General features: G+C 47.3%; 1 protein-coding gene across 4 annotated transcripts in view; it reads left to right on the forward strand.

The window, feature by feature from the left end:
• CSNK1G1 (casein kinase 1 gamma 1) overlaps positions 1–25912 on the forward strand; it is a 75330-nt gene that overhangs the window by 23946 nt on the left and 25472 nt on the right. For all 4 annotated transcript variants that reach the window (XM_026043936.1, XM_026043937.1, XM_026043938.1 and 1 more), the window contains exons 3-5: positions 4122–4162; positions 8528–8597; positions 24072–24223. In XM_026043936.1, the coding sequence (XP_025899721.1) occupies positions 4122–4162; positions 8528–8597; positions 24072–24223 (263 nt within the window). The remainder of the gene's footprint in view (positions 1–4121; positions 4163–8527; positions 8598–24071; positions 24224–25912) is intronic.

Below are 25912 nucleotides of genomic sequence, written 5' to 3' on the forward strand. Positions count from 1 at the left end.
CTACAAAACCTCTGAAATCAGAACAACCTTGGACAGGTTTAATGCCCACTTTTACAGCTCTATTCATCCAAAATCCCAAACCATGAAAAAATTAGGGATAAATACGCCCCTTCAAATGCTATTTTCCCAGTGTCCCCAAACAGTGCRGATGGTGGCACATCATATGTAGGACTGTAAGTGCTGTTTGGAAAGATAGGTGCCTGGAAAGGAGGACAAGCATGGTACAAAATTCCTGTGAATTCCTGTGAACTCCTGTTTAGGCTGATGCCTCTGGGACATGGTCTCTCTGCAGGTGCAGCACTGCCTGGAATAAGCTCTGCTTGGTCTGTAGGGTGTTTTATAGTGCAGCTTCTGCCTGTGTGATGTCCTGGATCTCCATCCCCAAGTTAATGTGAAAATAACCATTGTTCCCTGTAAACCAGAACTGGACCAGCTCCGCTTGGCAGCCTTGGTCCATCATCGAAACACATCGTCCGTGTGATGCTGAGACAGACCAGGTTGAAGGATGAGCGTTTAATTCGTGGGGGTCGTGAGAGAAGGGCTGCACTTGGGGCTCTTCAGTTAAGACTTTGGAAGTGCCGCGCTCAGGAGGTTCGTGGTGCTGGGCTGCTCTCCCCGCCTGCAGCTCGGCCGGGCAGCCAGCGCCTCGTGCATCGCCCTGCCGGGGCTTGAGAAATCCACTCGGCTCCGTTTCCCACGTGAACGCTGGTGGCTTAATGCCTCGCTTCTCGTTCACAATATAGAGGTTGTAATTGTCAGTGGAACTACCCAAAAACCGAGGCGTTCAGGCTCCATCTGAAGCCTTGCTTGAAYTTGAAAGGCTTGCTAGCACACTCAAATCCTCCAAGTTGCAGCAAAGCTCTTGTCTTCCCAARATAAGGGGCAACTTGCATTCGCAGCTGATTTTTACCACGCAGCTTAATGTTGTCCTGCAAGCCAGGCTGCCTTACCACTCACCTTCTCCTCTCTGTTCTGCCCGGTAAGGAGCAGGGAAGAACCGTTACACCTTGGGCAACAATATGATAGCAAAACTGAAGGGTCGATCATGAGCTTGGTCTGGAGTGAGGCCGTAGTGAGGTGTCAAGGGCCTTTGCTTTGATCTCTCTGCAAAAGATAACTGGCCAAGCAAGCGTCTTCCCTTGGAGCAGTAAGAAGGGTCTGATGTTCAAAAACTGGACCCATTTGGATGTTCAGACTGTCCTCCCCATTTCCTTGCACGGAAGCAGGTGGATTGGAAGGCGAATTATTGAGTCCATTGACTTCTCTGGGGATTTATACCAGTGTTTTGCTGATGCCTTTTTTTATGAAATGAGGAATTTCATTATCAAATCTGGCCTCTGCTTATTCTTGGCCTTCCCAAATGGGCCATAACTGGGTGGATAATGGCCAAAACTGTACAGTATTTTCCCAGTACCATTATCCCATTTAGATGGGAGAGCACGAGTGGTAATGTGAGGTCTGTGGGTCATCACTTCTTGATTGTCATTATAGCCCTTCACTTCAAGTGACAAAACTACCTTGATGTGGTGTTGGTCCTAGGTTGTGGTGCTGGGCATGATGTGTTAGTCCATGGGAGACGGAGGGGGACATTATTCCCATGTTGCTTCAGACCTTTTCCTGTTTAGAGCATCTAACTTTCCGCTTTAGATGGGCAGGAGCTTCTCTTGGGTGGGTCTTCCAGCTGAGCATCTTGATATATTCCCCGTTTGAAGGAGGGGTAAGTGTTGATGGGCAAGCTCTGGCTGAAGCTGCTGATACGACTAACACGGAGCAGATGAACTGAGCATATTCAGGCTGCCTTCTCTTAATGTCCTTGCATGTTCTCCCTCCCGCTGTCCTCGGATGGTATTGGACTGCAGTCCTTCCCTGGCTCCTTGCCATCTGCCTTCCTGCAGGTTTGGCCTTCACACTCTCCCAATCTCTGCTTAGAAGCCATCTTCCAACATCTACGTCTTCCTGGTGTGACGGCAAAACCTAGTTTTTCTGTCGTGAAAGAGCTAAGAAGCAGTAGATTCCCTTTACTAAAAACAACTGCTACAAGGGTTAGTGCTGTGAAACGTGACGTTTTGCATAAAACGTTTCTTCTTAGGCTAGTTAACCTCACCATAAAGTGTCTGACCTGTGCCAAGTATAAACAGCATTGCTAGTTGCTGTTACAAGTCGAGGTGCCCATCTTCTGGTAAACTATGGGACCTCCTGGTGAACGTTAAAGCCATCTGCTCAATGTGGGACCTATATCAGGAATGTCCTATTTGCAGACTGCAGGCCCAAACTAACCTGAATTAGCAGAAAAGTATCAAAATCAGCTAGGAGAAACTCTCTCAAAAGAAGCCAATAATGATACCAAGGGGTAGGGAGGAGAGAGAAGGATAAGAAATTCTCCTGGTAAGTATTTTGGATTTTAAGAGCATGAGAAAGCATCAACAGTCATCTTTAGATTTATTGCGTTTTCCAGTGTTGTTGCTCTGTGCAAAGAATACGTGTACATGAGGGAGTGCTGGGCATGGTGTTTGATGATGCCTCCTAGATATGCTAAGTTTCCCACATCTCTAGCTGCTTAGAAGTATGCTGCTCTTTGTGGTGGACTTCCTCAGTAGCTAATGTAGCCTCCTGAGCCCCGGTGCCTACTGCAAGAATCCGAACAGCTGCCTAACAGACCCCRGCAAAACCGATGGTACCAACCAGCACTGCTGAACTTCTCGGATTAGTTGCTGGTGAATTTTGGAGCTCTGCTGAGTTGTCCCATGAGAACATGACTTCCTTGCCCTGTAAAGTAACGCGAGTTAGCAGTGCTGGGAACAGTAGGCGTGTGTGTAAATGCACAAGGAGCTCTCCCTGGTACGGTAGGACTCAAGGAGGTCAGAAGAAGACAGCAGAGATGTCAGGGGTACAAGACAGCTGCCATACGAGGGCTGTCTAGATATCCTTCCCAAGGGATCTTCCTTCCAGGAGCATTTGTCAATACAAGCAGTGTGGAGAAGGTGAAGGCGATTGCTTGACTTTCCTAGTAGAGGAACAAGAGCATGTTGATTGATAACGATAATYGGCAGTTTCAGAACGTGCAAAGTGAGATGCTTCTTGACAGGTGAGACTGTGGGTCTCTGCCAGAGATCGCTAAGGAGGCCAAAGGCTTGGCTCAAACACCAGCCAAATTCGGGGAGTCAAAATTCACCTGGAGCTATTGACCCCAAGCATGGTAGTTCTGGCTTGGTGTCCCTCAGACGCAGTTTACTGCTACTGGAGCATGGAGATGGTGAGAAGGTCCAGCTACASGCCTGCCTGTTAAAACCCATCCCGGGTGCTGCCAGAACTGGTGCTGGCCTAGCAAATCCTCAGTCCGCAATAACGGAGTTAATTCTGCGTGCTGCAAGCCACGGTGCTTGCTTGGAGAAAGGGCAAATACTGTTGTGCTCCATGTTTTGGGGATTCTTGGAGTGCCAAGAATGGATTTTGTTCTGTCTATAGTGTATTTGTTGACACGCTGGGAACAGTTGTGAAGTTCATTGGACCTACATTGCCCCTGGCAGTCGTTGGCCTTATTAGATTGAGGCCTGATTGACCTACTGAGACCTTTGATGTACACTGATCACAGAGGAAGAAATAAAGGTCTGTGTTGGTGCAAAGGTTATTTTCATTTGCCCACCTGCAAGAATCCCCTTGATACGTTGTGCAGTTAGACTGGTGGAGTCCCCTGTAGATMTTGGATCAAACTGTCCCATGTCCAGCAGAATCCAGACTTTTCTGAAAAGAAATATGAGTCGTATTCTTGCTTTGGAAAGAAATGCAAGTCAGATTCTTGCTTTCTTGTTCCCCAAACTTTTCTGGCACGTTATGGATAATAAATGTTACTTATGGGGGAAGCCTTCTCAAATGCTTGTATGGAGCACGAGTGCTATGTGAGGTATCAAAGGGTACCTKAAGCTGAACGGAAGATCATGTTTGCCTACAGCTTATTATTATTTTGAGTCTTGCACTTTGTTAGAGGCACAAACGTCAGTGTCTAATGGCGAGCAGACAGACAGCTCGTTGCCCTCAGCGATGGTCGAGAAGCTSTCCCGAGCTGTCTCTCAAACTGGAAGTGCTCAGTGCAGAACTAAAAGATTTTTCTTTTTTCTTCACAGGCAAAAATCTCTACACCAATGAATATGTAGCGATCAAACTGGTAAGTAGAAGTTTCACGTGCTCTTGAATGGCTTGGCAGCATTTCTAGTGTTAAGTACAGGAAGAGCTTTCTCTCCCTTTGGGCTTAAGGCTGCTCTCACATCAGCTAGAATAACTTAATGAAGCTCAGATACTAACTTTTGATGTGGTTCTAAAATCAACACAACCACCATTTGAGGGGAATAAATGGTCCTTAGTTGTCTTACACTTGTGTTTGCCTTGTCCCTTTTTCCAAGCTGACCTGCTGGGTCCCAGGGAATAGCAGCAATTGCAGGTTTCCTGCAGCTTCCAAGTCCATGGGATCGAGTATTTCTCTTCAGGACTCCATCCACTTTCCAGGCACTTAGCTGGTCCCTAGGTGGACTGTTGGTTAGAGCACACCACTGTGTTGCTGCTCTGTGTTTTCGGAGTTGAAAGTCAGGAAAAAGGGGGAGTTTCAGCAGTGAGAAGTTGCTTTTGGGGAACAGCACAACTTAGTCTGGTGTAATGCTGAGAGGCTGCAGAAGCAACAGCCAAAACAAGATGCAACCTGCCAAAGGTCAACCTTCATCTAGCACGTTTGGATAGGGAAGGGTAGAGGACTCCAATGTCTTCAGAATGACGTTTTCTCTTTTGCCCTGTGTTAGGAGATGGTGACAATGAATCACATCATCTAAACAGATCATTGCAGGAATGATGTAAAGCCCTTCCARTAGCGGATTCCAGTAGCAGACTCCAGAATTTGTGCAAGCAGTTGAGTTCTCATCCCATCTATTCTGCAGGCAATGTAGCCCTCCCCGAACACATGTGATGGCCACTTTCATGTTCCCACAGTGCAGCAAATTGATCAGATAAACCTTTTTTTTTTTTTTTTTTTTGATGGCCACTTCTGAGCACAGAGACATGGTGGTCAACAGTGGTGTTTGAAGTCTGAGCCCAAGGGATGGAGAAGCTCTCTAATTCTTAGCTCAGAAAACCACGCGCCAGTAGTTTGTTTTTATGCCTCAACTTTCCTGTTAATTAAGACTTTCATTAGTCTTTGGGGGTTTTGAAACTTGAAGTGTTTGACTGAAAATAYACCCAGTGCTCTTTTATCACAGGTCCAGAAGCAAGAAGTTTAAATAAAAGTAGTTGTGCTAATTTGGTACTCACCGCAAAAATGCCCATTTGTCCATCTAATGCTGTCTGGCGAAATGACAGGAATCCTTCAGTTTGGAGAAGATCAAGATGGACTTGGCATATTTAATTCTGATTCATGTTGAAGCGCCACAGATCTCCCCCTTCTACTGCTCTCATTAATATGATGCATCGTAGAGGAGAATARTTAGTATTTTGCAGGAGTACTTCATTTGCAAGAGCTTCATTTTTGAAGCTTCCCGCTGGCAAATGTCAGAAGATCTTCACTAAAAATGAAATGCCTGCAGTGGATTCTATATATCCATGTTGGAATGTGTATAGGGAAGGAGGAGTGATGCTTSTCAAGTAGCTTGTTCCTGAGGCAGCTTTGACAACAAAATAATGGTGTTTTCATACTACTAGGTGTTCAATGTTACCCRGTCTTTTCTTCATGATGTTTTGCAAAACGTTATCTGAGTGGCCGTGTGCGAAAGCAGCGACACTCCATCACACTCCAGTTTTATTGGCGCTACTGCGTTTGGTACTTCAGCATTTCTCATCCCTCATTTGTTGGCCGTCCGTGCAACGTGTCCACTTGCAGTTGCTGTAGCGCAGGATATGTGCGGAGGAGAGCAAGCGGGTTCTAGCAAAGATTTTTGTCTCCCAATCTTAGATCATGTCCCCTAGGAGACCATATTCTCTGCCTTCTCACTTGCAAATACTGCACTGTGTTTTTCCTCCTCTTAAGGAACGACGTGCTGCCAAACACCAAGGGTTCCTCACTTCTCCACGTTGATACATTGTGCGGGAAATTACTCCTCATCAAAACTGTGCAGCAAATGTGAGAGGGGGAAGTATTTCCTTSGAGAGCTGAAACTTAGTTCTTTGTGGCAGCCCTTCAGCTCTGGATAGGAGGAGGATGCAATTAATGAACTAATTTGACGAGTGCTTCTTTCYTATAGGCCATCCTGAGGCTTGATCAAAGAACATATAGCTAAATGAGAAAATTAAGACTTTTGTGATAGATGCCGAGGAGCTGCTCAAGAAACCTGTAAAATTTGCTGCACATTTGTCTTGGTTTGTCTTTGAGGACAAGCAATTGCTGCAGCTCTCTTGGATCTTGCTCTCGTGGTGCAAAATACTGTCTGGCTTCTACCTTGAGGAGCTCATAGCTCCTTTCTTCCAGCTGAAGATTATTTGGTTGAGAGGCATCTGCTTCATGAAGAATTTTGTCTTCTGGAGCGCAGTGGCCATATWTACTAGCTTAATCTTCTGAGGGTTTCTAATGCTACGTTGCACGGGGTAAGGGTTGTTTTCTTTGCACAAAATGAAGGTGTAATCTGAGCACAGGAGCTGCATGACCATGTACCTCCAAAGGGTGGTAATCACAGTGCCTGGCTGTTTTGTCCATTAGGCAGTAATTCAGTTATTTTTTTTTCGATACAAAGGCAACATCTGCCAGCATCCTTAAACCCTTTGCTTACAGCCATCTGTTCTGGTATCATCTTCCCGGATGCTGCCACAACTCTGGCACGTGTCCAGAGCTCCAGCTCATTTCTCCAATGCCTCCTGGGGCAGGAGATGACCTGTTTGGGCATGGCTTACTGTCCCCTACTTTGCCACAAAGCAACTTTGKGTCCCGTACACTAATCCTCCTACCAGCCTGAAGTCACCGAATGGCSCGAGTTTCTGTTGCTCTAGATCCCTTGGCTTTGGAGGTGTCCGAAGACTTCTTAATCAAAGGCATCTGCATTAATCTGGATAACAGACTGGATAGTGTTGCTTTATATTTGCCCTCAATATAACTTGAGTGCTTTTTGACACTTGTTTTCTAARCAACAACTTTTAACTTCCAAACGTTTAATATCAGAAAGCCCAGAAGCAACCAACGTGGTGTTTTTGGGTTGGTTGAGTCTTTTGTGATGGAAAACAGAGGTGCAGCTTGGCTGCAAGTTGAAATTGCCTGGTTTCTTGTACGGTATCTTTATTCTGACTTAAAAGGACATCTTGAGGCCTTGAGTTGGCCTGAATTCCACGTAAGTCTTGCCATGTAGACTGTGGGTGAAGCAAGATGGATGGATCAGTCTTAGTGTGGACAAAACTGTTATTCCAGCATACTGGAGATGGCAGTTCAAACTCTTGGCCACGTTGCGCCTTCTTGAGATGCTCTTCTTGTCACTTACTGGTGCAGATGCAGGACATCCAAGAGATTTTTGCTAATCTTTGGTGGCTCCTCTGAGGAGCAAACTTCTGTTAGGCAGTGGTTTAGCTTCCAAAYAGGAGGAGTTTTAGCACGTTTCTGAAATTCAGACAATGAATATGTTRATTTTGTTGCCACGATAGCAATCTTTTGGTGAAGTTTTGAGCATGGGGCCTTTCTCCTCTGAAATGCAAGAAACGTAGGTAACATGCACGGACAAAAAGCGAGGCCAGTATTAATTTCCATTAAAAGATGTGTAGGCAAGAGCTGAGTCAGCAGTGCTGTCTTACCAAGTGCCCGGTGTTGCTGAAAACCTAATTACTCGGGTCTSTTAATGCTTTCCTTGTTAACTGTGTGCTTCCAGAAGCTTTGTAATGGTGCGTGTTAATGCTTTTATAGACTGCAGGCGTGAAGTTTTGTGCGTGAAGAGCTGATGAGCGACAATCGGGAAATGTCGTGGGGGCTCGAGAGAAGTAGCCCATCCCTATTTTTTTAATTCCATTTATGAAAATAGTCCTTTTGGTTTGTGGTGTTTGACTGACAGCTGATACTGAAAGGGGAACCTTAACAGATAGGGCTTTTTACAACCAYGACATAACTGAAAACAGGGATGTCTGACTCAATATCTTTCTAAAATGCAGACTAGTGACCATCAAAAGTACTCCAGGTCAACAAGCCAGAAGTGCTGGACATGTGTCTTAATGTTCTACATCCTTGGCTTTCCTCATGTGAATGTTCTGGGTGTTCAGGGTCGTTCTTCAAAGACTGGGAATCTTTGAAGAACCAGGAATTTTGCCAGGATATGCCAGGAATCCCCTGGCAAATGCCAGAAAAGCCCCTCCGTAGCACATAAAGCMAGTTTTTGTTCGTCTTTTGTCCTCTGCTTATTTGAATAATTTTTAACAGTCCATTCTGTTGCTGGACTCTTCACCCAGACTAGATCATCTTGCAACTTCAAATGCTGAGTAGTCATAAAACTCAAGTATTGTTTATGTTCTTTTGTTGCTGTTTTTTGTTGTTGTTGTTTTTCAGTCAGAATATAACCAACTTTTTTTTTTTCCCCTGCTTTAGGAACCAATAAAATCACGTGCACCACAGCTTCATTTAGAGTACCGATTTTATAAGCAACTTGGAAGTGCGGGTAAGTAAACCTACCATAAGTTTCTAAAAAGTATGTGATTTTATTTTAGCAAATGATGCTGTCGTGTTTGTTACGTAATTTCAGCCTGAACTTTATTGATTTGGGCAAGTTCTTGAAGTCCCATACCAGCCTTTGGAAGAGACTTGGTCAGAGTAACATCTTGATGGCATTGGATGTTATGTGGACCTAGGAACTCTTTAATGAACTGGCTACGATGTTGGTGAGGGTTGAATGACATGTGCACTACCTACAGAAATGTGTTCTTAAAACATGAAAACCTTGAATGGGCTGTTTGGGCTATTTGTGCATAACATGGCAGACTACAGAAAGACGATTTGAAGCCTTAAAATACAGGAATTTGTGTAAGAAGCRTAGGAGTTTGGTAATTATCAAAATGTCGTGTTTTCCTTGCTGCTTGAGAAGTCGTAAGTGTGTCCAAAAGTCCTCCCATGTGGTCACCTCATGTCCTTAGCAAACATGAAGGAAGAATATATTAGAATAAGCTCATGGTGATTATTTTTCTCCTCTTGGTGAGTTCTCCAGTTCTATATCATACGACTTGAGCTTGCGTCTGTGTCTGGATTTTTCTTCCATGAATTTATGGTRATTTTTAAACCTATATAGACTGTTAGCGTGTACCCTGTGATTTCCACAGCCTTGACAAGGCACTGCGTGAAGCAGCATCTCGAAGCAAAGATCTTCCCTCCGCTCCTTCTGTGCCTTGCTAATATATTGACCTTGTTTTCTTGACAAGCTTCCTTTTTTTTTTCTTTTTTTTTTTCTTTTGCAGTTTTTTTCTGATTTCTTGTCTTTTGTTTCCTTTTCCATGCGTGGATCCAGCTTCCACTTGCAGAGGATGCACTCTCACATCTTCCACACTGCTCAAACCATCATTTGTTGGTGCTGCAGGCCTGTGCTGGCACAAGTTACCTGCGTCTGTGACTTGATCCTAGGCTTTCTTTAACACAAAACCTTCAGCCTCTCTCTCCCGCTCCTTCTGTAGGGGAATGACTGTCATCTGTCCCCCTTTGGCAATATTTATCAAGAGACAGCTTGGAGGCCTTAMAAAGGACGCGACTTTTGTCTCTAAATGTATGTGGTCCCACTGGCATGCCAACCCAGCTCTGCAAATCTGTTTATTTCCATTAGGAGCTCCTGAGCTACAGCTTTGCTAAGACRCCTGGAAGGAGGCCAGAAGCTCGGGTGGACAATGAGAGCCGTTGGAAGCTTAGCAAAATAAATGTTGGTGGAGTCCCACGGCCACGGAGGCGCAGTGTGCTCCGTAGGCATCTCGTTGAGAACTGGGGTTGAACTGGCTGGCTGCAAGAACAGATTGGGGCTGAATATGCTCCGACTTTGAATAGCTGGGTCCCTTCTCAGGGAGGTTAGTGCCAGGCCCCCCTTAACGTATTGATGATCTTGCTTTGACTTCAACCGTCGAAACAGACGGCCTTTAGCTTCCCATAAGCAAATCTGGTTGCTTCGAATCATCGTGGACTCACCAAGCGAAGAGCGAAGGTGTCCAGACCCGCAGTGTGCGTGACTCAGTTGCAAACAGCAGTAGCGTTGCGTGCCACGGACTGTTCAGTAAATCAGCCAGGTCATCTTGCCAGCTAATGTGGTTGACTCTGAATCTCCCACTGCTAACCTGAGCAGTAGCTAATAGAGCTCCTTTGTTCAACTGCCTCGGCACCCAGGTGGTCTCGGTGAGCTGTATCCTCATGAGAAGTCAAAATTGCCCTCAGCTGCTTTTGCTGCAGCRTTTGTATGTGCAATATAGATATATAATTTCAATGAGAGGAATGTCAATGACAGTTTCCTCTTCCCTGAATGTTCAGAGTGAACATTTAAAAAGTGTATTAATCTTATGTAATAACTACAGGAACATGCAATTTAAAAGGGACCAGCTTAGTGTAAATCCAAGGGAACCTTCTTGTAGGCTTTTTTTGTCAGTGTGTGGATGTTGTTTGTGTAGACCAGCCTGGAAAGAAGTGTTTTGTGGCAGCCAGCTTTTCCAAGGAACAGTAAAATGTTAAGGCTGCTGAAAAGCTGGGTCACAGTTTGTTAGTGATGGACAAAATCGAGAAGCACAACTTCAGTCTACCCTCAAACTCTGTATCTTAAACACGTGGCACAGGCTGCATCCAAGCAGAATTTGAAGACCTCCAGAGGAGACTCCACAACCTCTCTTGGCAACCTGTTCCAGGGCTCTGTGATGCTCACATTTGCGTTTACTGCTTATTGTAGAAGCCCATCCAGTGTTGTTAAGGAGGCATGGAGTCCTTGACCACGCTAGAGGCAGACAGGATGCTTCTGGGGAGAGCTTTAAACTGGCTTTGTAATGATGACTTGGGAGTCTGGCACTGCTGTATCTCTTTCCCTATACTGCATACAATACTTGTTTTCGGGTGTTTCCCTACTTTTAAAGCAATTCTAGAGATAAATATCTGGAGGATGTATATTGGTTATCTGCTTCGCGTATTCCCATAGCCAAAGACTAGTGGAGTTAGTCTGCTTTCACGTTCTTTGGTCTATTTTCCCTTGCTAGAGTTGAGTAGCATTGCAAACAGCTCAATAACTGAAGGTTCAGTCAAAACTTAATCGCAGGGCTGAACGTCCCTTCTAGATGTTCCCACATGAATGGAGTGGGAAGCTATCACACTGTGCTGTTTGTCTTCCCTTTGCAGCTTCCAGTGCCAGCTGTGCCATTGGCATCTATGTTTAAAGAGTTCTCTGACAAGACACTGAATCTGTTCCCTCCCATTGGCACCAGCTTCTTTATCTGCCACGTGGCCCAGTAAAGATCACTGGTCAGCTTGGATTAGCTTAGTGCGAAGTTGAATTTGGCTTTCCCATGAACCTTAAGACATATTTCACACTTGATTAAGATACACTGGGGCAGTGAAAAGTTTGCTAAAGGGAACTGAACTGTTTGAATGTTACTCTCGCTAAAACAGAATTTAATATCTCTGCAAATAGCAGATCAAGATACTCTTGGTGAAGGAGCAACCAGCTGATTGACATTTCTTATGTGATTCTGCAGGAACAGGCACCAGCTCTGATGTTTCAATGCTCCCCATAGTGGGAGAAAATCACTGTTCTCAAAAAGCTTTGTCCTTTTCCCCTTCACATGGAGGGAAATTTGCTTCTATGCCRTGATAGAAATGAAGTTTTTGAAAGCAACCCCCCTAAGCTGCTTGAATTGCCAGCTCAGGTGCCTCTAGATCTCACTCTGCCTCTAGATCGTCTTGTGCTGGGAGAGGAGATGCAGAGGGAAGGTRGGGAGTGCTTGGACACATGGATGAGACACGGCGATGCCAGCTTGCACGAGCAGCTGCGGACCAGCCAACAGGCTGCTTGGCAAGGCACGGTTTGCTCATAGCCTTGCAAATGCAGCTGTTGCTTAAGAGTTGATCGTAGGAGCCTCCTATTCTCCTCCAGACCCTGTCCTCTGGCATAGTGCATGGGTTTATTTTGTTCCTATTGGAAATGTAGGTGTTGTGACTATTCCTTTAACTTTTTCACACGCATCTCCCCCCGCCAAAAAAGAGACAGAGACCTGCTGCGCAGTGACCATCTGTCAGCTTCTCCTCTCTCGCTGTGGWATTAAATATTTAATAGCCAAAAATAGTGTTTTACCTTGACGTAGGCACTGAAAGAAAAAATGAACCTTAGGTTTGGAGTCAGACTCCTGGTGGCCGATCCATATGGTTATTTAGGGAAAGTTTGCAATTCCTTTAAGTAGTTCAGGAGATGATCTGTTTGTCCACCATAACCAGACTAGTTTTAGCAATCCTTGTGTCAACTGGTTATTTCCTTGTCACCAATCCTGTAAGAAGCTGGTGTCACACATTAAACTGCTTCRTGAGTGCTCTTTGTTGTAAAGTCCCTATGAACGTGCACGATTGTGTCTGTCACCCCGGAATCCTTCTGGACCATTGGCTGGGTCTGGCTTTATTAGTGCTGTCAAGGTCTWTGTGTGCCAGTCCTGAATCCTCTCTTGCTGAGGGTACTTGTCTGGGGAGGAGTGTGCAGCAGCACAGCTGTCCACCTATGCCCCAGTGTGAGGGGCATTCACCCAAATGACGTTCCTACTCTATAAGCTCCTGTTTTTGAGGCTGTTCCAGAACTTCCCATCTTCTCCCAGACTGGTGGGCTTCTCCTTGCTCTAAGGCTTTGTGCAGTTAGTTACATCTGCTGCTTCCATGTGCCAAGGATGAGATTACGTTCATCACTAGCTCAACAGGATCCCGATGTATCTCCTGTGGATTCCAAAGGCAGTTCAAGTCTCCAGTGTTGAGAGTATTGGACTGGGCTCTTGAGCGTGTCATTCAGGTGCCAGCTTGAAATTCGCGGGGAAAATGCCTCCTTTTTCAGCATACACAGAAGCTTTTGGATAGTTAGGCTATAGTCCAAGGAGGACAAGTGAAGGGGCACTCTCTCCATCACAGGTCTGCCCATGACCATCAGGTGGAGAAGCTAGTGTTGGCAGAATAAATCCACTGCTAGCCCATGCTTGGAGAAGCAGGTAAAGCTTCTAGCTCCTGAGATGGTCCTGCAGCTCAGGCAGGTTACAAAAGGACGAAGCTTTTGCTTTGTGCAGGCTGTCCCCAGCTCGCCCAACATCCCTGGCCTCTGGCTCTGGAGGGAATCAAGCAGTTGAGCTTCCAGGATCACTCGGGAGGCTKGCAAGGCTTGGCTTGCTGGGCCAAGCAGCGTGGGTTACGCAGGCGGCCGTGGCCCCAGCAGTTGTGCTGGCGGTTTCTTGTGGACCTTTCTGGCTTCTTGCCTCTGGTTCTAGGAACAGCTTGAGCTGCGTGTGCAGATAGCTAACAAACAGGAGAACTCAGTATCGTGGTTTGGAGCGGGGAGGAGCACACGCGGTGCTGCTCAGGCCTATGGTRTGGTGCAGGTGGATCCCTCTGCCCTGAGCTCTAGCAGAAACTCCTCAAATGTGTTACCATTTGTGATGCCTTTTCAACTTAAGGGACTGCTGAATATCCTGCTGTAGCTAAGTTACTGGAGCTGATGAGCCAGTCTGCTGAAACTGGAGAAAACATAGGACACCTTTTAAACACCAGCCATTACTTGAGAAGGAATCAAAGATCAAATGGGCTTGAGAACCACTGTATTCTTACTCTGTGTCATAAAAAAAAACATATTAAATCCATTAAGTGTTTGACAATAGCTTTGCCACAGGGACCTTGAAGACACTGTAGCGTGCAGTACATGCAAGCTGGGACCGGGGAGCTGGTCCCTCTCTCCTGGAGCTGGCAGTGGGACCAGCAACGCTGGGGCAGATCGCTTGGAGAAAAAGGCCCTGCGGAAGGATGGCAGCCGCAGGACCGCRGCCGTAGAGCCGATGCATCCCCCCGTCCGGCGGCGTCGGATCCGACGGATGTCACGTACCTGCCGCTGCGGCAGCTGGAACGCAGACAAGTGTTTCAAAGCATCTTGAATGCTGGTAATGGTGCTGGCGCCGTCCACTCTGCGTTTTGAAGGCAGAATGGAGCACTGCTTGTTTTGGGATTCCCTTTGCCTGGGTTGAAATGATGATCAGGTCCCTGCATAGTGACAGCTTCTGCCTGTGCACCTATTACAATGGGGAAAAAAAAAGGTCCTTTTTTTTGGTTGTTCAGTAGTAGCTTATTTTTAAAATCAGCAGGCAGATGAGTCACGTTTTCCCCCTCCACAATCCCACCTTGGCTCATGTGATTCATAGCGGCCCCGGTGTCAATGYAGCTTCGGGCGACAGCTCAGCTGCAGCGCATCGCCTCGCTGCGCTCTCRTTGAAGAGCCCGTGCTCTTCACCACGGGTAGATAATATTGGCAATTGGACGTCAAGTGCAATTAATCTCTACGGTGCCACGCTGCAAACTGCAGCCTTAATAACTAGCAGAGGAGCCCGATGCGCTGAAGAAGCCCMGGAAAGCAAGAACATCTCCAGCCCACACACTGCGTTAGTCATAGCACACCAGCCAAGCAGCGAACACCGAGTCAGGGAGAGAGCCGGCGCTACATATATAATATCGAAGGATTCTGCAGTTCTGGTTTAATTTTTTGCGCTATAAACAAGTTCACCTCTAATGAAGTATTGAGTCTGTGTGTTTACTTTTGGACCTCTCTCTGTTGCACAACTTGCGGGAGCGAAGCAGTCTGTTTACTTGTCGGGAGGAGGACCAAGAAAAGCGAAGGTGGTATAAATAACTGAGCCTTTTCCATAGTCWAGTCAATATTTGCATGTATTTTTTTTCCAGTGTAGCTGTCTGCTATTCCATGGCACATACTGGTTGAGTTTCCCGGGTTGCCCATGTTTAGCAGGTTTTCTCTCATTCTGCGGTGAGACCTTTGATCTGTGACCTCCTGCATGCAGCATCCCATATAGAAGAATTCTTTCCATGCTGGTTGCACAACCCTGTCACTCCAGTAGCAATTAGATCGGGGTCATTTGAGTAAGACTTGTTATATATGGATGTAAACAAGTTACCACCACGGAGCACGCTGCCAACCAGCAGCTCCTTCGTGGGGAACCTCCCTTCATGCAACCCCGTTCCCCAAGGGAGTTGGAGTAACTTGAGGCCACTTAAGCAGGGGTTAACATGAGCAGGTCTACACCCTGATGAACACCCATTCTGCCTAATGAAGTGGTGTGAACATACCCATTAGCCCTTGTGGTGGCTGCTTTCATCTTCAGAAGGCCCGTTTGCCTTTGCCACCTCCTTTGAAGAAGCTCTTCCGCAGCCGAGTGGCAATCGGAGCCTGCGCAAGACGGTTCCAACAGGAAGGTGCTGGCTTGAGGCCCAAGAGAGATGCTCTTGACATAACACATACCCGTGGTCTGAAGCTACGTCGGGGTGTGCTTCACTGTATGGAAAAGCATAGAATCATTACGGTTGGAAAAGACCTTCAAGATCGTCAAGTCCAATCGTAAACGCATCGCCGTCAGTTCCCATCTGTCACACTTCAAAATTCTGGATGTGCTACAGCCTTTTTCTTTGAAGGATGTGGCGTTATTAAAGAATACCAGGGTTGACTTGCGGCAAATGCTCTTATTCCTGAGCACGATAGTAATGCAAAACCACCCTGTGCTTGCACCGAAAGCAGTGTGCTCCTGTGGATCATGTCTGCACGTTTAAGGGTTCCCTRTTTCAGGTACTGGGATAAACCAGCTATTGGATTGCTTTTGTAATGGCAAGGAGAACCTCTTCTACGCTCATTGTCAAGTCTTGCAAGCTGTTGCCAAGAAACTCCCTGTGAGAGATGGGTTTGAGAAAGCTCATCAAGAAATAACAACTAAGGTGCGATCAGGTGAAAATTGCTTTTTCTTGCTTTTTKTGTCAACTCAGAGTGCAACATGCACCGAGATCCCCAGCAGAGTTGGCTGCACCCCGGGAAATAGGATGGTGAGTCAACAGCTCTGAGCTTTTGCATTTGTTCTTTGTAAAGTTAGGGCGGTCCAAGGAAATTTGAACTTGAGGGAACTCTGACTTCAGGGCATTTGAATTGCAAAATAAAATATAGTTGGAGTGCTGCACCGTGCCCTGTTAAAAGCCTGCCTGCTTTTATGTTGGCTTGCTGCTGATCCCTGAGGAGGGATATTTTTGCTCTCTGAAAATCCTTGGTTTCTGACACGGTTCCCGTGTTGAGGGCTTCCTGAACACGCATGGCTCCGCATCTCCTAGCAGCGGGAGTTTTGACTTTGTCAGTTGGAAACGATCTCCGATGCTTTTAAAGCCAGGTCATTAATATTTGACTATGAGATCAGGGCAGTTTCCTTTTTCCATTTTGAGAAGTCCTCCTGCATATCTTTCTCTTCCGGCGTTCACTGCAGCAATCACAAATCAGAGCCCCACGGCGGCAGCTCTACATCAGGAGGTCCGGGATGTCCCAGATAACCCCAGCGTGTTGCCCTGCAGACGGCAGCACCCAGTGAGAGCAGACAGCGAGATGCGCTGCCTGCCCAACTGCTCTGAGGATGTGGCTGAACACAGAGGTAACCTTCAGAATTTGGGCTCAGCGTGTCCATATTGAGCAGATATAAATCACTAAGGTGAAGGGAATTAAAACAGCAGTGAGAAGGCAGTGTTGTTAGCAGTGCTGTTCTGTTTACCCCCTTTCCTGGCCTTTCTGCAACACATTTTTTCCAGATGTTGGAAYTGGAGGTTTTCCATAGCTTAAAGAACTGTGTGGATAGCACTTCTTTGCTAATCTACAGCCCTTTTCTTTTCCCCCTGTCAAAAACGTTAGCAGTTTGATAGCAGGACTGCCCAACGCCGCTCTCTTGGCGCGTGGTGGGTAGTGTGCATGTGTTGGACTCCTCGCATTCCTCCCATCCGAGCCTGATACTGCCGCCGTAAAAAGTGTTGATTTCGGGGCTTTTTAACCAGTCGCTCTGTTCCACCCTGTGCTGATGATTTATCCAGCTAAACCGGAGCAGCTGATTTATCACGCAAGGGTGAAATATTGTCAGACCGACAGCTCCTGACGCGCACGTTTAGCCTTGCGTTGTTGCACGGTGGTGGCGACAGGAAGCGCTGGCTGCTGCACAAGGATACAGGTCAGAGCTGAGATGTAATTTAAGCTGCCAAATCCCTTCTACGTTATCTTTGTATATAGCCTGTTAAGAGCTGTGGTTGCCTGGGGTTTGGTGCCTCTCCTTAGGTGCTTTAAAACCCCTCAACCTGGATGAAGAAGCCAGAACCTGCTGCTTGCTTCCCTTTCAGCAGGTAGAGCTGGTGCAAGGCAAGGATTGCACAGCCTAGGAAAGCCGAATAGGAAATAATTTCTTTGCGGTATTAACTTTAGCAGCCCCTGGAGCTTGAGGGTAGAGGAACGATTACATAAAGTTTAAGCCTTTTGATACTTTCTTCCGCTCACGTGCTCGTTTCCCAAGTACGTGGGCAAAGGTAGATAATTAGCTTAAAGGGTTTTTTTTTTTGAGTGGTTTAAAATAGCTATTCTAAAATTATATAATGTTTTGATCTCCCCCATTAAGCTGTTGTCTTACATGCCAGCTGCCACCATCACTGCAACATGCAAAAGGGGCATCACTTGAAATCCAACAGTCCTTTGCAGCAGAACCTAACCTGCCAAAAAGGCAGGTGTGTTTTTGCTTTTTTTAAATTTTTTTACCTCGTAAGAAATGAAATTATAGTTTTGCTCGACTGCAGTTTACTCCCTACAGCTAAAAAACTGGCCACAAATGGATGCTCTGGGCTAAATTCTTGGCACAGAGCCGCGTTTGCAAGCATTCCGGCAGCTGGACTTTCCAACCAGCCCTAATTCTCCTGGCTATCTTTTGGCCAGATAAAGTGCTGGTGTGCTTTAGTCACCCAACCCTGCACCARCAGCGTTTCCTAAGCCGTGCTAATGCTTCTGTAACTTATATCCGTTTGCAGTAATCGCGTGAGCAGTTTGTTTTGGCCGGGCCATCAACAGAACCTGCTTTGAAGCGCTGGGGTACGTACAAAGCTGAGCGCTTGCAGCTCTGTGCAGTAGCCAGGCTCTGAGCAAAACCTTGCTTTTCCTTGCTGTTTGACTGGCCTGAATTTCTGTTTTCTAAGTAAAAACGTGAGCATTGTCTTGGAGCCCTCTCTCAAACTGCTGCTTTCTTTGTGCACGTGGAGTCTTTTAATGGAGGCRGGAGTATCAGGAAGCTGCTCTGTGCCAGCAGAGGAAACCGAAACGCCACCCTGTTTGAGCAACACGCTGCTTGGGAAAACTGGTTTTCTGCAAGTGAAGCCGCGTCAAATAGTCTGGATCTTTACCAGCARCGGGAACAAATATGTTCTTCCTTCTGTCCTTCCCGTTTCTCTTCTGTTCCTTTTCCCCTACCTTTTTGGTGGGAAGCGTCCGCGCGGGCTCTGCTCGCGCACGCAAGGGCTCTCTGCCGCGGCCCAGCAAAGCGGGGTCTTGCCTTGCTTGGCTCTGAGGAGGGCAGGGGAGGACGAGGAGCAGCTGGGTGCTGTGTTTTGCTGCGTGGTGCTCTGCCTCGTGCCCCTTTTCCCCCAGGAGCTGCAGGTAATGCAGGGAGCCGGCTGCCTCCCCGGCACCGTCGCTGCCCGCGATGGAGGGGACGGGGTGGGAGCTGCCCGGCGTCCACACGGGTCTGATGTTCCTCACCCTGCTCAGATGATCTTTCCTTGAGTGGGAAAGGTCTAAGAATGAGCTGGGAGCTCTCCAAYCAGAACCTGTACCGGGAAGGAAGGTACCGGGAGCTTTGCAGGAATAAGGCAGGCTGCAGACGATGGCGGGTGTCAGCAGGTTGGTAACCTCTGAGTTGTCTCTTGTCTGAGATGCCTTTCTCCTCCCCTGCAACCTATCTGCACCTGAGTCGGGGCCAGAGTCATAAATTGCACTTTCTGCTGTATTTTTTTGTCTTTGCCCCTCAGCTGCCACGTGGTTTCCTAAAGCAAAGAGATGGGACTTGTGAGAAGGTGCTCTAGACCATCCAGCATCTTTCTCCTGCCCAAACTCCTCTGCTTAAGGTCGTAGCTAAAGGGAGTGAAGGATGTTGAAAGGAAAATTGTAATTAAAACACATTAGTGTGTGTTAACTTTCCCAAACAGATTAAGAGGTCTTGATTGGGCTTGTAGTAGGTGACTGGTGATGGCTGACATGCCAAACACTTAATCAGCTCCTCCAAAGAGGAACAGCAGCCTCCTTATTGAGTTGGAGATGCTCCTCACATGACAGGTCCCTTTGATGGCAGCTTTTCAGGTGACAGGACCATGCTCCAAACATTTTGTCTAACTACTGTGGCATCCCCTGTTAATGAAAGCCTTTACCAGCAAACCAGCAGCTCCTCCAGGCTGGCTCTTGTGCGAGCTCCGGGCAGTGACGCGTCCCAGCGACGATGCAGGAGCAAGGAAAACGTAATGCAATGAGGATGATAACCTGTTATAACTGGGTGACCTTCCTGCAAAGAAACCTTATTAAGCAACTGATGGCACAACAGCCTCTGGAGATGTATTGAATCTGTCTCTCAAGTGAGGTCACTGAGCTACGTCGTGTATTTTGGGAGACTCTTACAACGCACCTTAGGCTCAGCGTAGGCTGCCCTAACCTTTTCTTTGGTGAAGACCCAAAGCTTCCCACACCACATCCCTGAAGCTGAAGCTAAATATGACAAGCCTAAATGCAAAATACCCTATTTTGGGAAGAATATGTTGACTTCCTTCTCCTAGGCCCCCAGGACGTGGGTCCCTTTCCCTCCTCGCCATGGATTGCTCTCCGCTGCGGTGGGTCAGGGTAAAAGGGTGCCTGCTCTTGGTGCCCTTACAGATTTACTTTTAGTGGTTGAACTTGAAGAGTGAGATACAAAAACTGTGCAGACAGTACTGGGGAAAAAGGTGGCTTGGGGGAACCTAGTGAAGAACTAGAAAAGCTTCATTAAAAATATTAAATTTTCCTTTATAATAATAATCTAATAATAGTAATCTTCCTCTTTCTCCTCTCCTGCTGTTTTATAGTAGACTCTTCCTGGACTGGAAGGTCACAATGAACCTTGGTAATTTCAGCCGAAATGTGACTCATAGATGTACCCCCTTAACCAATATATTGGCCCAAATCTAAAATCTGGGATCTCAGGGCATGTTTTAAGAGGCTGAAAGATGAGATCTCGGCCCAGTTGATGTCGATGGCAGTGCTTCTGTTTCAGCCAGGATTTAGTTCTGATTTGAAAATTAAGAGAAGGGTAGATCCTCATTAGTGTAATCAGCTTAAATGGGTTGACTACTCTAAAGCAATTTATTTAATTTGTTTGAAACATGTTTAATTTTCGCTATAAATATTCAGCACTTACGCCGCTGCTATTTATGCTGCTTATCGTGTAATTTTGTGTTCTGGGACTTGTGAAAAACGAACCTTTCTGCTCAGAATGGGGAGCTTTGTGGCAATCTGCATGCTATTCGTGAGCGCGCCTTCTAGACCGCAGCGAATTTCCCGCCGTGCGCCGGCGCCGTCTCGCGATGCGCTCGCACTGCGGACGCTTCTCGACGCTCTCGGAGCACCAGCCGTTTGCTTGGAATTGCAGAGCTTCCTCCTTCCTTCGTCTTCAGGTCTCGCCTTTGGGATGTCTCAGGAGCGTCTCCTGCAGCAGTGGAGTTGTCAGCTTTGAGGTGTGCGTCACGAGAGGGGAAATCCGAGTAAAACAAGCTGTATTTCGTCTCGAAATCGAAGACAGCAGCTCCTTGCTACTTGGCAATGCCACRTCTAAGGGCAGGGTAAAACAGTGGCCCACAGGGGCAAAAGCTGCTGATGCAGAAGCTAATATTATCATTCCTCTTCTCGCAAAGCAGGACACTGTCCTGTGGATTTGATGTATGGAGATGCAGCACATTGGGCTGCTTGCCGTGGGTTTATTCATAGTTTCTGACAGCGTCGGCGCACCCTCTCTGCTGCAGCAGATGGTTTCCACTCTTGCTGCCTTCCATTGTGGGGCAGATGTCGCAAAAAGGAAGATTTCCCTGGAGTACAGAGCCCTCGGCTGGCGTCTCTCCCCRCCATTCGCCATGTCACGTCTGGGCCTGGTGTTGGGCTGCCCATATGATCCGGACATCTGCTGTCTGGACTAACGGGGCTTGCTGGAGCGTGCTGGGTGCCTGACAAGCTTTTAGAGCTGTTGCTTAAGCCAGTCCATCCTGAATCTTCCAGGATGCTTCATGTTGCAAGGGAAATTTGCTGGAAGGTGTTTGTGATGTTAATCCAGTTGACATGAAGGTCTCTCCAAGAGGGGTGGTCTTTCTCTTAGTTACTCTTCCCTTGCTTGTATTGGGCTGGCTGGAGCTTCTCCGGGTTTGTTGCGTGATCCAACTCGCTGCTGGGTCACGAGAGCCAGGAGCAGCAGGGTGAGGACGGGCTGGTCCCTTTTGGTGGCAGCCTGCAGGAGCGTTGGGTCTTCAGCATCKTGGGCCAGCTGGGGTCCGAGTGGCATGGCTGGGGGGAGTGTGGCGGGAGCAAAGTCGGAGTYTGGGGCTTTGGTGTCCGACGCGGCGCTCGTTGCAGCCACCGCGCTTTAATCTCTGAAAYGCTCGGCTGGGTTTTTGCTGGGCTCGGCTTGATTTGTTTCCAAGGCGTTAGACTGCTGAAATAGCAGGATTTGCCTGCGGATTCCAGAACGGCGATCACTGTGTTTATTGGATTGATAAACTTCTCGCCAATGTAAGGGTGGAGCAGGGGCTTTTAGACACGACTGAGCCAAACCGCTTGGCTAGGCGACTGCTTGCAGTAGCTCCAGCTCTACAGGCTGCTTTTTCTCCAAGGGACATCTGCACATGTCACACATTTCCTTTCTCACCTGAATATTTTGGCCTTATGTTTAAAGCCACAGAGAGGTTCCTTGTTGAGATGTTATTCCACTCATAAATCTCATTRAACTGCTCATGGTTTGTGTTTAAGCACTGAGTTGTACCTTTGTATCCTCGAGAAGAGACTCCGCTCTGCCCGTGGCTTTTCATSCTCTGCACTTTGAATCCAGAGCTGCTCGTCTAAGAACAAAAAGATGTTTCAGTGTTTCACAGGACAGTGGCTTCCTTTAACCCTATCGGTATCTGCCAACACAAATGCTTGCATTAAAGCCTCAYGTTTGAGTGCCTAGACAAAGGAAACCTTCTCCTCAAACACTGTTCTCGTTGGAAGTGTTTTTCTGGGTGTTTACGGGTGCAGCCACGGCATTTCTGAAGGCTGTGACGTGGTTCTCTAGGGAGTTACATTCAGTGGGACCTCCCAAGGACCCTTTAGGAAGCTTCACCRCTTCCTAAAGAGAAGTCTCCTAGACTGGGAGACTCTCTAGGAGTCTCCTAGTCTCTCTCCTAGAGAGAGACTTGCTGGTGACTCGTGTTTGAGGGCACAAGGATGTATTTTCCTTGGATCTCTCCTGTCTTTATCTCGTCACCCAGTCGGGAACTGGTGGGCTCTCCAGAGGTGCCTCCCTTGGCTTTTCCACGGGTGGCAAGGTGCCTTCGCTGACCAAAGCGCCTCACTTGCGCTGTGGTTTGAGTGGGTTCCTTCCCAATTTGCACTTCCCAAGCCTGTTATCCTACCAAAGGAATCACGATAAGAATTATATATATCTTGATTTAATAGTGATCTCATTTTTAAAATTTCATATGCTATTCCAGGAGTGTTTGTTTAATGGAGATAATGAGCTTGGTACCAGGACGTTTTTAATGAACCTCTCTGTTTTGGGGTTCTGTGCTCGTGGCTACCTGGTTTGGGGCGTTAGGCTGGGAATTCCCGCGGTACTCGGTAATACCTCATTAGTGCATCCTGGTGATTGATGCTTACTGTGGTTTCCTGAGCKTGTGACTTAACAAGATTAAACCTATCCTAGGATAATCTTTGTCAAGCTGYATTTTGGTCTTTTTGAGTAATTTATACGAATATTCCTCGTGTAACTCTTAAGCTTTAGTAATCTCGGTGCAGCGTTTATTGCATCGTTGGCAAGTTGCTGAGTGCCCGCAGGCAGATTAAGCAGCTTTCCTGAAGCTAAAGCAGGGCTTAAAGCCGTGACGTTTCTGACACGCTCGAGGCCTTGGTGGTTCTGGTTTGGCAGCCTTTGCCCGTGTCAGGCTAGGCTGCATGARCACGTCACGATATAAGTGCAAAAAATTAGTGAGACGAGGGACTTAATGCTAGGCTTTGATAGCTTGCAATTTCTTTTTGCTCTCTTTAATATTGTTGTTTTATGTAAATATGTATATTTGCGTACAGTTACTTAAAACGTACCATAATGTGTATAATCACTTGTACTATATAATTTATGGACCTCAGTTTGACTCGGTTCTGGGAAAACAGGTTGTGCCCATGGCAGAGCTCCCTGTAGTCATCTCTAAATGGAGYAGTGGGACATGGCACCCTTGTGCTTTCAAAGTGAAGGTGCCAACCTGACACCRGACACAACCCTGTGTATTTCAAAGTGCAGATCCTTCCATTGAGTTCTGCTTATGAGACGTTGCATGAAAGTGCATTGCAAAGCAAAGTGTGAGCCCCAGCCAGCTGGGGGTTCCTGGCTGCTGGGTGCCTGACGCCGATTAGAAGTATTTGCAGTTGGTCTCACGGTGAGTTCAGCCCTGTGTTGGCCGGTCTGATTTGTCCTGATGGAAGCAGCAGCCCTTTCCTGGAYGTGCATCATCTATTGGAAGGGCTAACGTCTTCCTGGCTGCTCTGATGAGGAACAGCCCATGTCTGGGGCAGCCTCGTGTTCAGTGCAGACGTGGAGCTCCACATCTTGCCACTCAAAGTCCCAGTGTTCATGCTGTTAGTGACAGAGACATGTTTGCATGGTTGTGATTTGGCTTACAGTTCATTTGCAAGACTTGCTGAAGCCTCTTTGGTGGCTGCATGAGATCAAACAGAAAGGAGACTTGGGAGGTAGAAATGAAGGTGCTACGTGGCACAAGATCCACACCCAGGAGGAAGGATATTGGTGTTATTCTGCTGACTGATTTCAATCTTTTTTTCATGTCCTTCCAGCTGAAGGCCTTCCCCAAGTGTATTACTTTGGACCGTGTGGAAAGTACAACGCCATGGTACTAGAACTGCTTGGTCCGAGCTTGGAAGATTTGTTTGACCTCTGCGATAGGACGTTCACTTTGAAGACGGTGTTAATGATAGCCATCCAGCTGGTGAGTATGGGAGCCAGCAAGGCTCTGCCAGCTGCGCAGCTCTGCGGTGGGCATTTGTATCTCCTTCCATCAGAGAGGAGGAAAAAAGTTGCTCGAGAAGGAGAGGTCACGCTCAGAGCAAGCTTGCTCCTTGAGTAGCAGAGCAGTAGCAGATTTTCAGAGGTTGGTGTCCTGTGTCTGCATTGCTCTGTGCTCTGATACCTACCCCAGTTCCCTCCCTCTGCTCAGATTCCCCCCAGACATCTCCCCAGTCCTTCCCCGGGTCCCAGGACACACAAGTGCAGCACCCTGCCACATTCCTCCTGCCTTTGCTGCTTTGGTGCTACCAGGGTGCTGCTCATAGACTGGAGCCTCTCAGGGTGGTGGGAGCTGAGCTCATCTCAGCYGTAGCAGCCGTGGGAGGACCTTCATAGGAGTCCTCTGCACCCAGCACAGCATTTAGGTGAATTTGAGGTCTCTGCCTGGGGCAAATGAGTTTGAAATTGRGCAGTGATTTAGAAAACGAACAGTTCAGTGGGCAACATGGCAGAAGACCCTTTTCGCCTACAGAAAGCACGCTGACAGCGATCGCTTTGATTTGTGCTTGGGTTCAAAGTGAACTACATGAGAAGAGGAAACATTAAATATGGTGAGGAGGGACCGCGTGTGCTTGGATCGTGCCGGTCAACTATCATTTCAGTTTAGCTCACTGGGTTTCAACCTGTGGCCTCCAGAGGTCTCACAGGGAAACCCAAGGCCACAACTGCAGAAGCTGGAACGACTCAGGCCTGGCGTTAGGTTCCTGGAGCTGCGCTCCTACAGCTGAGCAGACGGGTTTTGAGTTGCTCAGCAGAAAGCCAATTTATAGYCTCGTTGTTGAGTAAATCCAGTGGCATGAGACTGCAAAGCTTGGCTGTGCTTTGGATTTCCTTTGGGTTGTAAAGATGCGCTCCAGAAATAGTCTTACCATTTGTTGCAGCTTTTCAGTAAGGACTTAAATAACTCGTAGTCTCTCATAAACAGTGGGAGCAGGAAACCCATGGAGATGCACATTTAGGTGCCTGCGTATAATATAGGGCAAAACTGAGTGGTAAGAACTCCAGGCAGTGAATTTGACAGACTTCGATCTACTGTGGTGTTAACTAAATGGCCCCATCTTGTAGTAGTAGTTTTATCAAGTCTGCTAGGGAGATAAAGACTGATACGGCGCCTTGCGTTGCAGTTGGGCTCTGCTTGGAGGGTCTTCTCCAGCATCCTCTGTGGTGAGCTGGATCCCAAGATGCAGGCAGCGATACCTCTTTTGGAAAACAGATGCGTAGCTCTTGCCAGCTTGCCAGGGAGTGGGTGGTGTGCGGAGACAGCAACGGCAATCGCAAATGGAGTTGATATCCTCCATAGGCAGCACTTCTCCGTTGCACATGAGATGTTTTAGGACCTTGCTGATCTTTTGGGGAAGAGTAAATGAGGTGCCAGCTTGGAGCGCGTGCGTTAAAAGAGACAGATTTAGCATCTTTAGCGATGCCTCGTCCCCACTCCCAGGAGGTTTCCTGGGAAAAGGGCTCAGCTGGCCTTCGGCAGCCTGGTTTTCAAAGGGATTGGCTCTTACAGCACAGCTGGAATGAGAACCCTTTGCTAAAACCACAAGGTTTTGGGGAAAGCTTGGATTTATCTTATTTCCTGCACCAAAACAGTAATTATTGTGCTGCCCTT

The sequence above is a fragment of the Nothoprocta perdicaria genome, unplaced genomic scaffold, assembly GCF_003342845.1.
Source record: "Nothoprocta perdicaria isolate Ctin4 unplaced genomic scaffold, notPer1 scaffold_342, whole genome shotgun sequence".
NCBI lineage: Eukaryota > Metazoa > Chordata > Aves > Tinamiformes > Tinamidae > Nothoprocta > Nothoprocta perdicaria.